A 13,993-nucleotide genomic window follows, 5' to 3' on the forward strand; every position below is an offset into this window, starting at 1 on the left:
GATAATTTTTAAGTAATTCATAATTTTTAAAATAGGTAGAGGAGTTGGAAGGATTGTAAATTAGTACAATCACTATGGGAATCAGCATGAAAGTTCCTCAAAAGACTAGGAATAGAACCGCCATATGATGCAGTTATCCTACTCCTCAGTATTGATCCTAAAGAATTAAAGTCAGCATACTATAATGATACATGGATACCCATATGTTTATAGCAGCACAATCCACAAAAGCCAAACTATGGAACTGGCCTAGGTACCATCAATAGATAAAGAAAATTTATATTTATATTCAGCCAAAAAGAAAAATAAAATTATGATATTTGCAGAAAAATGAATAGAACTTGAGAACTTTATGCTAAATGAATTAGGTCAAACTCCAAAGGTCAAGGGTCATGTTTTCTCTCATATGTGGAAGCTAGAGAGGATAAAGGAAAAGAAAGGTGGAGGGATCTCATGAAAATCAAAGATAGATCAGCAGATGACATACTGAGGAAGGATATTCACCTTATAATATAAATATAAACAAACCCCACCATTATGTATAATTATAAAAAATAAGAAAATAATTTTAAAAATAAGAAAAAATGCAAATAGGTAGTGGAAACAATTCTTTAGACAGTGACCCATTTTCCATATGGGAGACAGTCAACTCTATGTAGAAATGCTTAAAGGAAGACTAATAGTAATGCCCCAAACAACATAAACAGGTTGATGCCAAATAGCTGGAAAAAAATTTAAAAAGTACTCAAATTCGGTCTTCTGCTGTTGTTGTGCTGTGGATTGAACCCAGGACCCTGCACATGGTAGAAAAGTACTGTACCACTGAGATACTTGTGCAGCCCATATCTGCCATTCTTGAAAAAAAAAAATGACAAGTTCATGCATGTGGAAACTATCATGGGCAGCAGAGTGCCTCTGAAAGTTCAAGTGCTGTTAATGAGCCCCTTTTATTTTAGGATAATGAGATACGGGGTGGGGGTGGACAATACAGTGTTGAAAGGTCTGGAAGCTGCAGATGCCATACATCTAACTCTTGTGGTACCCACTCAATCTCCTTTTCCCGCTATGTCCCATCATTCTGTTAATAGGAAGTCAAGAGAGAGATGTTTTCTGATACATTGTGGGAAGCAAATAATTTTGAAAATAAAAAACAAAAAAAAAATTAAAAGACAACTGAAAGTGTGTATTTTTTTAGACACACAAAACTGTCATATTCTGCTTAAAATACAACTGCTTTTCATACCTTCCATATTCTTCAGTCCAGTTGTAGATATTTCTTGTGAGTTTAATCCATTCCTCAGGGTTGAATACAATCTCTGAAGGAACTAATTTGTCACAAGACCCCCACGGCCAAAGTGAATAGTTCTTTTTCCAGGTTGGGTCACCTTCATGAATTCCTATGCAAACAAATGTTTCTTTTCTATTGAAAAGAGAAAAATAGGTGAGGTAGTTTTAACTTAAGATTCTAAATGGTAAATATAATCTATCAAATGTCACTTTAGATGCCTTAAACCTTGGTTACCAATAAGCTATCTGTAAAGATGTGGTTTATTTAAATATTTCACTAATACATTAAAATCTATCTTAGTGTAAAAATAATGGGATTTTTTTTTTTTGAGTGGGAGCAAACAGACCTAGATGAAAAAAATCTTCCTGTCTATAACATTATATCACATGGGGACAAGTATGATTTTTAAAAAACTGCTGTGGTATTGTCTCATGTGTAAACATGTTTTAATATCTCCTTTTATTTTACAAGCAGAAATACAAATCTTCCTTTGTATCCCTACTTAGTCCTAGTCATTCTTTCCTTAAATTCCCATTATACTTTTGAAAAAAAAATTATCTTTTTTGTTATTATTATATTCAACTTATTATTAGCATTTGTAAATCTCCCTGAATAGCTCCCTGAAGTAACTCTGAATCCCACATAGCATGACACATACCTAATATATAATAAATATTTGCTGGATAAAATTAATTAGAATAACTATTAGGAACCTCAGTTCCTGAAAAAATTAGTAATAAAAATGGTTAAAATAAGCTTTGTTCAGGAAAAATGATAACTAATTATCTTCCAATTTGTTGTTTATGTCTTAATAGATATTATTAAGTAAGAAAAAAAAAGGAACATATTAGGGGAAACTGGTGAAAAGTTAAAAAGTGAAAACAAAACAAAACTTTGAAACAAGATACCTCCAGCTTAGATTTTAGATTTTTTTTTTTTTTTGTATTGGCAATTAAACCCAGGGGCATTTCACCACTGACCCATATCTCCAGCCCTTTTTATTTTTTATTTTGAGAAAGGGTCTTGCTAAGTTGCTGGGGATGGCTAGATTTTAGATTTTTGGGGGGTATCATTTACTGCCTCTAGGATTTGGGGAAAATTAACTACCTGTGCGTAGTCTCCTCACCTGTGAAATAGGTCTGATAACTGTCTTTGATAGTTTTCAAAAATTAAATGAAATATCTGATTTAAAGTACATTCTTAAAACATAATAGAGTTCAGTTTTGAGGAAGGTGGAGTGAGTTCACTTGTCTCGCCATCTGCACTCAACTATGGCTCCTGGACATAATACATGGAGCAGGTATCTGAGGACTCCGAAAGAGAAAGGATAAAAAGAAGTCTGGGGAAAAGACCAGAATTCAAAGTTCTATCAAATCAGCAGTGAACTTATCATTTGTCTCCCTGCAGTACTGCGAGGAATGTACTCAAAGAAAGCTCCAATCCAGCAGTATATATGAAGACACAAAGAAATCCAAGAAAAAAAAGCCTTTTATTTCTGGCCTAAAGAACAAGAAAGTGGACTCTTACAGTTTGGAGAGAGTGGAGAAAACCCCCTGGATCTTCCCCCTCCTTTCCTTCTCAGACACCAAGAAACACTTAGGCAGCAGTAGAGTCAGCACCACAGATATGGTAGTGGCAGTTGGGCAGAAGCCTAAAACTCTGAGGGAGAGGAACCCTTCCTTTTCTCTTAGCAGAGGAGCTGTGGTTCCAAGAGTAAAGGGCCAATCCCCATTGCCTTTTGTATGTCCTTCTGCAGCTTGACCCCAGATGCAGGCAGTTATAGGAAGTACATGGCAAAAGATTGAAATTAAAACCCCAGCTTTCTGGATAGAGAACCAGGAAGGGAAGGCCTTAGGGAGCTGGAAAGTACTGGGATGACCAGTCCTTTGGAGCAGAAATCAAGACAGCCAATTCCATAAAATTGTGTATGGACTCCTGGCTTGGAGATAAGAATACGTGGATCTGACCCTAAACAGAGTTTGCAAAATTAACCATATGACAGTTGATCACCCAGATCTCAGATTAGACACTTGGTAGCACTCACATGGGATTGATCCAAATGTTACTGCAACTGTTTTAAAAATAGAACTGGAATTGGAACCACAGCTCACAGAAAGTAGACCAGAACTTGCAGCCAGAAATTAACTTGGCCAAAGATCTGTTAAATAATAATAAAAAAAAATAGACACTGTTTTGGGATTAAATAAGGACCAATATTCAAAATGTCTAGCATGTAATCCAAAAGTACTCAGAATGTTAAGAACCAGAAAAATCTCAACTCACAAGGGAAAAGACAATCAACAGTTTCCAATTTCAAGGTGACTCAGATGCTAGCATAGACACACAAAGACTTTTTAAAAGCTATGATAATCATGCACCAAGAAGTAAGGGCAAATACTCTTGAAATTAGTGAGAAGACAGGGCATCTCAACAAAGAAAAGGAAGATATAAAGAGGAACCCAATAGAAATTACACACCTGAAAACTATAATCACTGAAATTAAAAATTAACTGGGTGGGCTTAATATGAATTCAGGGAAAGAGTATGTCAAAAAGAAACAGACTGAAGAAAATGTAGAGTCCCAGGCACCTAAGTTTAGGTCATTAGTTTCAGAAGAGAAACTATGTGGAACAGAAAAAAATATTTAAAGAAATGATGTCTGAGAAGTCCACAATTTTACATATTCAAGAAACTCTGCAAAACCCCAAACAGGTTTGGCTCAAAGAAATCCGCACCTAGATTCCTCATAATCGAACCACTGAAAACTAAAGACAAATAAAAAGTCTTGAAAACAGCCAGAGGGAGAGAATATATTTCTGCTGTGGATTTCTCATCAGAAGATACATAGGTCAAAAGGATGTAAAATAACATTTTTCAAGTGCGGGGAAAAAATATTTATCAACACAAATCCTGTATCCACAAACAAGCTTAAGAAAATGAAGGTGAAACAAAACATTTTTGGATGATAGAAAATTAAGAGGACCCACTGCTAACAGTTCTTCTCTAAAAGAAATGTTACAGGGGGCTGGGGCTATAGCTCAGTGGTAGAGCATTCGCCTCCCATGTGGAAGGCACTGGGTTCAATCCTCAGCACCACATAAAAATGAAATAAAGGTATTGAGTTCATCTATAACTAAAAAAATATTTTTTAAAAAAAGGGGTTGAAGTTGTGGCTCAGTGGTAGAGCGCTTGCCTAGCATGTGTGAGACACTGGGTTCAATTATCAGCACCACATATAAATTAATAAATAAAAAAAGGTCCATCAACAAATGAAAAAAAATATTACAGGAATGTATTCAGAAAAGAGGGAAATGATACAAAAGGGAAACATCTAAATACTGGATTAAAGGAAGAAAAACAGACTTGGTAAATACCTAGATAAATACTGTGTTTTTTCTTTTAAGATATTTAATATGTGTCTAAAAATTTGAAAACTAAAATTAGCACATGCATGATATAATGTATGTAACAACACAATCAAAAGTGGGGAGATTAAAGGAATTTAATCCTTTCTGAAATCATTGAATTACAATAACACCTTTCTTGTTATCTACCAAAAAAAATTCCTTCTGGGTTTTTTGATTGGTTTTAATCATTAATCACTTATCTTTTTTTAAAAAAATATTTTATTAGTTGTTGATGGACCTTTATTTATTTATATGTGGTGCTGAGAATTGAACCCAATGAGTCACACATGCTAGCCAATGCTCTACCACTCAGCCACAACCCAAGCCCCATTCATCATTTATCTTTAATCAAGATTTCTACATTTCATTTGAAGTTCTAAAATAAACATCTTTAATAGATTAAAAAATTATGTATTTATACTATAATTTCAAGAGCAAGCAGGACTTAAAAGGCAAGACAAACAAACAAACAAAAAAACCCAAATCTTCACCAAGACACATAGTAAAAATGATACAGTAAAATTCTCAATAAAAAATTTGAAATGGGCACAGTGGCACATTCCTATAATTCCAGTGGCTCAGGAGGCTAAGGCAGGAAGATTGTAAGTACAAAGCCAGTGCCAACAATTTAGTAAGGCCTTATCTCAAAATAAAAAAGTATATAAAAAGGGGGGAGGTGGGGATGTGACTCAGTGGTTAAGCACCCCTGGGTTCAATCCCTAGTACCAAAAATAAAATAAAATAAATGGAATTATAGGGAAAAAATCAATACAAAAGAAGGAAGAAAAGTGGAAACAGTGAAATGAAAAATAGGGAACACACTTAAGCAAATAACAAAAAAGTAGACATACATCTAAACATATTGAATGCAAATGGTTTAAATAAACTAGGTAAAATACAGATTTATAATAAAACAAGATCCAAACATATGCTATCTACAAGAGCCATTTTAAATATGATATAATTTGGTTAAAAGCAAAAGGATGAAAAACACTAATCAAATTAAAACCAACCAAAAATTCCAGAAGGATTTTTTTTTTTTGGTAAATAACAAGAAAGGTGTTATTGCAGGAGCTGGAGAATATCATGCTAAGTAAAGTAAGCCAATCACCAAAACCCAAAGGCCCAAAGTTCTCTCTGATAAGTAGATGCTGATCTATAAATGTGGGGGGGGCATGGGAAGAATGGAGGAACTTTGATTGGGGAAAGGGGAGGGAGAGAAAAGGAGGGGACATGGGCGCAGGAAAGATGGTAGAATAAGACAGACATCATTACCATAGGTATGTGTATGACTACATATATGGTGCGATGCTACATCGTGTACAACCGGAGAAATGAAAAGTTGTGTGCCATTTGTGTACAATGAATCAAAATGCATTCTGCTGTCAAATATACCTAATTAGAATAAATACACAAAAACAATGAAAAAAATAAAATATGCATCTAAAAACAACAAAAAAAGAAAGATGTTATTGCAATTCAATGATTTCAGAAAGGACAATCTTTTCAACAAAGAGTGTGAGGAAAATTTGGCATCTCATATGCAAAAACAAAACTATAAAACTTAGAAGAAAACATGAGAAAATCTTCATGACTTGGCATTAGCAAAGAATTCTTAGCAACAACTCCAAAAGTATAATTCATAAAAGAAAAATAATTGGGGATTTCATTGAAATAAAAAAAACCCCTTTATCTCCACAAGAGATATTTATAAGATAATAAGAAGACACAAATGGAGAAAATGTAAATGTTTAACAATTACATATCGACAAAGGATTCATATCTAGAACATATAAAAAAATTTTAAAACTCAAAAGGAAACAAATCGCTTAATTCTACTCCTAGGTATGAAAACATATTCATACAGAAACTTAAGCATAAATGTTTATAGCAGCTCTATCTGTAAATGCCACAAACTGGAAACAACACAAATGTTTTCAATAGGAGAGAGGCTAAACAAATTGTGGTACATCCATGTAATAGAATATTACTCAGCAACAAAATGTAATGAACTAGTATATAAAACTTGGGTGGATTTCAAAGGCATATGTTGAGTAAAATATGCCATTATCAAAAGATTACATTCTTTATGATTCCATTTATATAACATTCTAGAAAAGGTAAAACTACAATAATGAAGAACAGATCAGTGGAGGATAAGGTTAGGGCTCTGATGATATTATGGATATACAAGAGTAGCACAAAGACAGCTTGAGGGGCAACAGACTTTTGTATTCTGACTGTTGTGGTGATCTCATAAATGTATACATGTATTAAAATTCATAGAACTGTATGCCCCCCCCCCAAAAAAAAAGAGGGAAAAGAAAAAAATTACTGTATAATTAAACATAAAATAACAGTTGCTAACTAAATTTTAGCTTCTTTCTTTTTTGGTGGGGGTGTTACCAGGGATTGAATTCATGGGCACTCAACCACTGAGCCACATCCCCAGCCCTATTTTGTATTTTATTTAGAGACAGGATCTCACTTAGTTGCTTAGCCCCTCCCTGTTGCTGAGGCTGGCTCTGAACTCGCAGTCCTCCTGTCTCAGCCTCCCTAGCTTCTGGGATTGCAGACATGTGTCACTGTGCCTGGGGATTAGCTTCTTTCTTTTTAAAAGTACTCATTTTAAAGAGCTTTCATGTGATGGTCCAACATTTTGGGGGAGGAAATCCCTATTAAGTGTTTTTAAGTCATTCATGTCCTTACACTTAGTAATTTTACTTCTGAATGAAATACTAATATTCTAATTATTGTTACTATTAGTAATAGTATAATTACTATTATTTTTTACTAATATTGATTATTCTACCCTAATAAATTCTTCTGTCCACAAAAAATTACATGTACAAAGGCTTTTGTTGTAGCTCATTACTTTAGATACAATGTTAATATCTACTAACATTTGCATTAACCTATTATTATTAAATCATAGTATATGTATCTACTAAAAATATTTATAAAGAGTTTATAAAAACATAAGAAAATGTTCTTATGATATTGAAGGAAAAAACAGGACTATATTTTACACTATGCTTTCAACTTTGTAAAAAATATGCATTTTTTTACATTAATTGTTTCTGAATGATAGGACCACTCTTAATTTTTAAAAATTAATTTATTATTTAGCTGGGGATTTGGCTCAGTTGGTAGAGTGCTTGCCTCGCATGCACAAAGTCCTAGGTTCAATTCCCAGCACCACCCAAAAAAAAAAAAAAAAAAACCTTTATTAGAGACACACTCTTTGTAGTAGTAAAAAATTAAAACTTGAATTATTATTCTATAATGAACACATACTACTTTTTAAATCACATATTATTTTTAAAGCAGACAATAAACATGATTTTCGTTAGTAAAAAATATTGACAAAACTTTATGGGTCAGAATGCTTATTACCATGTTAATAGTAGCAAAAGTCTAGAAACAACAAAAGTTTATAAAAAAAATAGTATGTTAAATTATCATGAATCCTATGGAAATATAGCAAAAAAAAAATGATGGTAATAAAGACATTTTATTGATCACATGGGAAATGCACATGATATGTTGTCAGGAAAAAATAACTGGACAGAAAATGAGATATTCCTGCTATATAAAATATAGTATATGTCTATGTGTATATATGTACATAAATAAATAATTTGTTAAATGGAATCAAAAACAGCTTATCAAAATGTTAACAGTAGCCAAGCACAACGGCACGTCTAGAATCCCAACTACTCCAGAAGCTGAGGCAGGAAGTCTTGACAGCTTAGTAAGACTCTTGATCAAAATGAAAAAATAAAAAGGGCTGGAGATGTAGTTCAGTGGCAGAGTGCCCCTGTGTTCAATCCCCAGTGCTGATAGAAAAAAAAAATAATAATCCCCTTGAAAGACATACCAACTGCTATTTAATTAAACAAAAGCTGAATGAATGCTCCTAGATGGAATTAATGGATTCCTCATCTATGAAGCCAGAACACTCAGCTTTTCAAGTCAGTTGAGTCAGCTATTTAGTAGATACATATCAAGCCTTTATTCTGACACTTTACAAAGCATTGCTAGGGTAGACTTTATCATATTCTATGTATATAAACAACTAGTTACAGTCATAACTATGTATATATACAAATAGATTGTGGTCTACATGGACTTGGAGCTGAGTCTCATTCATCTTTATATATTGCTAGGGCCTAACTCAAGCTGCCACATAGTAAATTTTGTGAGGTTGGATTAAACAAAATTCACAAAAATGCCAACTTGGAGATGTTAATAGTTCTTTATATTTTATTCTAGAATGAAATAATTAAATGTTGCTCTCACAGCACATTTATACCTATTACCTTTATATTACTCCACGAGCCACCATAAACACAGGCTTTGAACACTGAAAATACCATACTATTATGTTCTTAGCAAGGGATAATTTAACTCTGGAATTTATAAAGATTTTCTAAAGTCTTCTATAAGAAAAAAAAAAAGTCATGAAATAAATTTTTCTTCTTCAAGCTCTGGACAATTTGAAGTATTTAACGGACAGGAGAAACATTCAACAATATACTATTGAAGAAGTACTTTATTCTTGACCTTAAGTATGAATAATTTTATGTTCTCAGGTATAAAATTCACAATTCTTATATTTTATCTCAGCTAGTGTAAACTGTAGGTGCTTTTCTTATTTATAAAACTGTCTTATCCTTTATTAAAAAAGTCCTTAAGCTATTTTCATATAGTGATTATTCTGAAGAAAATTTGCTTTACACTTAAAAGGGGGCCACAGTGTTGATCAGGACGAAAACTATAATTGCTTGCGATCCACCTGCAATGATTTCAAGTAGGCAGGCACATCTCCAATTTCTCTGAATTGTACTAAGATCTTATTTTCTGTTCTTGCTAATCTGTCTTTATTTTTCCTTTGCCCAGAACAATAACATTTATTTTTGCCTGGCCTCATTTATGCACAGATATTCAATTTAATTACAAAGATAATCTCATCGGTGACAGGGAAATAGGTATAGAAAATTGGTCTTTTGGATGAGGCACAGCTGCTACAGAAATAATTTTAGAAAAGCTTAAGATTTTAGTAAAGCTATTATATGAAAAGAATGCTTACTGTTTATTTATTTCAAGAAAATGATAAAGATTAAATGTGACCATTCCACTGGGTAATATTCCTTCCACAGGATTCCACCGGTTCCCAGGAAAATGAACACCTGGTAAATGCTTTGCCATTTTCGGTAAATACCACTCATAAGTCATCATCTGCCAGAAAAATAACATATGATGCCATACTTTTAGTACATCTCTTTAAAAGAACCAAGTTTAGCCAATGAAAAGTTTCTAAAATGTGAATATACTATCATTCAATAATTGAAAAATACATTTAGGAATAATCAAGGGTATAGCTACAATTTTAAAAATGACATAAACCTTTGATTTTTAGGCCTTAAGACATGACTATAACAGGTAACATCAATGCTCAGTTTTATTTTCAATTCCATGCATTTTGTTTTGTGGGCCTGGGAGTTGAACCCAGTGGTGTTCTCTCACGGAGCTACATTCTCAATTCTTTTTATTTTGATTTTGAGACAGAGTCTCACTAAGTTGCTCAGGCTAGTCTTAAACTTGTGATCCTCCTCCTACCTCAGCCTCCTGAGGAGCTGGGATTACAGGTGTGAGCCACTGTGCCCTTCTAACCTCCATGTGTTTGATGACCCAGGTGGCTTATCCCCATTTTTATTCTACCTAAAGAATGTGTACTCAGCTTTCAGAACCAGTATAATTATCACTTCCTCTGTGATGCCCTCCCCAGTCTCCACAGCCAGAATGACATGCAGAGGTAGCACTTTGTACCTACCTCTAGTACAGCTCTAGGCCTATTCCTCACTAGACTGTGAGCTCCTAGGGGAAGGGACTGTATCTTTTCACTTTTGTACACCTAGCACATTGCCTGGCACAGAACAGTTCTCAAATTACGCTTGCTGAAGTTGAAATTTCTTTGATGGTCAGACTAGACAACCTATACAAAATACAGAAATGTATCATTACTCCATTCTTTCATTCATCCATTCAAAAAAATAAGTATTGCTCACCTACAATAAATAAGATATAATCCCTGCCCTTGAAAAGCTCAATCATATGATAATCTAGGTCTCAAAGGGTTTTTAACCCTTTTGGCTGAATTTATTAGTATACAGAAATTAGTGTCAATACTTTAATGTTGTTTCGATTAAAATGAATTATTAATATTAGAAAAGTCACTTTTATTAATTGTATAATTAATGTATAGTTAATTATATACTTTCATATGTTAGAGACCCTCTTTTTAAAGAAAAGATTCCTATTTGCACTTTCAAAGTTTTGTTTTTATATTAACATCTGAGCAACTGTGCTTATGCTTACTTAGATCATGTAAGTCATTTAACATGAAAATGACAAATTACTTTTTTTTTTTTTTTGGTACTGGGGATTGAACTCAGGGGCACTTAACCACTGAGCCACATCCCCAGTCCTATTTTTATTTTATTTAGAGAAAAGGTCTCACTGAGTGGCTTAACTCCTCACCATTGCTGAGGCTGGCTTTGAACTCGAGATCCTCCTGTCTCAACTGTCTCAGCCACCGGAGCTGCTGGGATTACAGGTGTGCGCCACCGGGCCTGGTGACAAATTACTTTTAATCTAAGTGAACACTATAAAACTCAACAAATAATGGATTGGAATTTTTTGCTCAAGGCTTTCAGTTTTAGATAATGCTAACATTAACCAAATACCCTATTTGCATTATGACCTTCATGCTTCTTATTTAATTTCCACAATAACCTTCTTTTACAGAAACAATTGCATCAGACCCTGTTGATTGCACATTTAACAGCTATTGTTTTCTTGCTTGCTAAAGTAACTTTGATTTTGGTCAGGTATCTCAGTCATTCACTTTACTAATGAATATTTCAGGAGTGGGCATACGAGCCAGCTCAGGTGGAGGTCTGCTGGGAATTTCTAAGGCCCTGGAAAACTTCCAATAGAGAGGAGGGGGACAGGCCCAAACAGAAGTACCTTGCTTTGTTTTAGGTTGTGATGTTTGGAACCATGCATCCATGCCCCAGAATTCTGACATCATTGAGCTTCTTCTATCATCAATCCTAAAATCACCTAAGACTACTTGTTATGTGAAATACAAACTCCATAGTTTAAGTTACTCTAAGGCATTCTTTTTTCGTGCATTCAAAAGATCCTAGCTTATATAATAATAACTTCTATTTCATGCATAAGGGAAGAGAAGCTTTGAGAAGAAAATTATTAGCCCCTGTCACATCTAGGAAATGATAGAATGAAAGCCTGAATTTATGTCTTATACTCTTTGAAATCCATACTTCTTAACTATAGCAGCTGATATCTCAAACAGTATTCACACATTCACACACATGCACATGCACACACAAGTGCTAGGAATTGAACTCAGGACCTCATACATGCTAAGCAGCACTTTACTGGGCTACAATATTTGAAATCACAGCATAATAATATCATGTTATCAAAAAATAATCTACCACATTATTAATGAAAAACCTAGCTTTTGTCAGAAGCTAGACTTGAGTTAGACTTAAGATTAAATTCATCAATATGTGTGTTAACATAAATGCAAAGTGCTTATAAAATATTTATAATCTGCAAATTTCCCTACAGAGTATTTGCAAATGTGTTGTTTTTCTCCAAAAATTCTAATTATTCTCTACTTCAACACAATTTATTAAAAGTATTGTGCCTAATAATTGTTCTATTGAACAATCATAATTATTCATTTGAGATTAAAAATTTCACTTTTCTTGATGACTACTCTAAAAGCACCATATTTGTTTCCTTTTAGATAATTATGGTCTAAATAATAAATATTGTAGGAGTTTTTAAAAGTATTTTTTAGATTCCTAATTATAGATGGATACAATACTTTTATTTTACTTATTTATTTTTATGTGGTATTGAGGATTGAATCCAGAGCCTCATACATGTTAGGCAAGTGCTCTGTCAAGGAGCTACAACTCCAGCCCCAAATGTTGTATTTTAAATATAGTTCTTCATTTCCAGAAAATTGTTTTGATTGCCATCAAAATTTTTACAAGTCCCCTCCTAACATGTTTTTGTCCTAGGATCAGCAAAGATTATGCAAAATTTCCATAGCAGAGTTGTAGTTAATAGTTTTTATTTTGAGAAATTATTTGAGTTCACAACTCTGATGATCAAGTAGCTATTTTAACCACAGTATGATTTATTTTATATTCAATTTAATTTATTTTAATCCCTAGACCAGTAGACAGTATTACTTTAAATGGCTGAGTTGGCTAAATGAAAAAAAACAACTTAACAATACATTTACAGTACAATAAACATTTTCATGGTTTATTATGTGAACTGGAGACCTAGCATATTATTTGAATCTAACATGAAATACGTAATTCTTAAAACATTCAGGTTAAATGAGAAAGAAGTAACTCAAACAATTTATACTAACAATTAAAATAAACAAAAAAATGTGATATATAATCTACCTAAGAATGATTATAATCACTGTATCTATTTGGTATTTTAAAAATGATAATAAATGTTTTAAAATGATTGATAAATTCCAAATACATTTTACATATACTTACTTCCTGATCCACTAATGAAATATCTGGCCTCAATCCTTCGCAGTAATGCATATAACGGAGAGAATTGCCTGGCAAATCGCCTCTAAGTAAGATAATTGCATCATGTGGCATAGAATCTAGAAGGTTCTTTGCAAATTTATCGATCACAGTGTTGGTCCTTTGGTCACAAATGCTAAATAAAAAGATCAAAAATGTTAAAATAGCAATACTTTGCTATAATTTTAATAACATTGGGTTTATTTTCCACACCATTCTTTTCCTATCACAAATCTACATTTATTGTTTCAAACTATTTAATTTATATCCTATGAGAATTTGCATAATTAAAAAACACTATCATTTGATTAAAAAAAGGACCCAATTGTGCAACTGAAAAAACACTCATCTACTACTTTACTTCTAGAATTTATAATCATTTCCATAAAAAGGGAATCAGTTAGTGCTCAAGAATAAGTCTTTTTCTTCCTAAAAGTAATCCGATTTCATATAACAAAAGTAAGGTTTCTGATTCCACTTGGAATTTAAGGTAATTTATGTTAATTTCATTTATGCCAAAGGAACTTTCAGAAATGCAAAAGGAAATCTGCCAATTTATGACATATATTTATAAGACATTTGTATGATTTTCTTGCATGCAGAGGTTGTTCCTTCCCACCATTTCCCTGTACCCCAGG

The 13,993-nt window shown here is 33.1% G+C and overlaps 1 protein-coding gene across 10 annotated transcripts in view; it reads right to left on the reverse strand.

The window, feature by feature from the left end:
* Positions 1 to 13,993, reverse strand: part of Tmem260 (transmembrane protein 260) — a 148,921-nt gene that overhangs the window by 97,147 nt on the left and 37,781 nt on the right. For 9 of the 10 annotated variants that reach the window (XR_006855359.2, XR_009228377.1, XR_006855360.2 and 6 more), the window contains 3 exons: positions 13,320 to 13,491; positions 9,788 to 9,936; positions 1,244 to 1,420 (listed from right to left, as the gene is read on the reverse strand). Coding sequence is in view for 6 of the 10 variants with exons in the window: in XM_046460742.2 (XP_046316698.1) it covers positions 1,244 to 1,420; positions 9,788 to 9,936; positions 13,320 to 13,491 (498 nt within the window). In the remaining 4 variants the exon portion in view is untranslated. The remainder of the gene's footprint in view (positions 1 to 1,243; positions 1,421 to 9,787; positions 9,937 to 13,319; positions 13,492 to 13,993) is intronic. The other variant, XM_058584640.1, reaches the window with a different exon arrangement.

Source organism: Marmota monax, unplaced genomic scaffold (genome assembly GCF_021218885.2).
Source record: "Marmota monax isolate L192 unplaced genomic scaffold, Marmota_monax_Labrador192_F-V1.1 WCK01_AAM20220418_F8-fsc00001, whole genome shotgun sequence".
Taxonomy (NCBI): Eukaryota; Metazoa; Chordata; class Mammalia; order Rodentia; family Sciuridae; genus Marmota; species Marmota monax.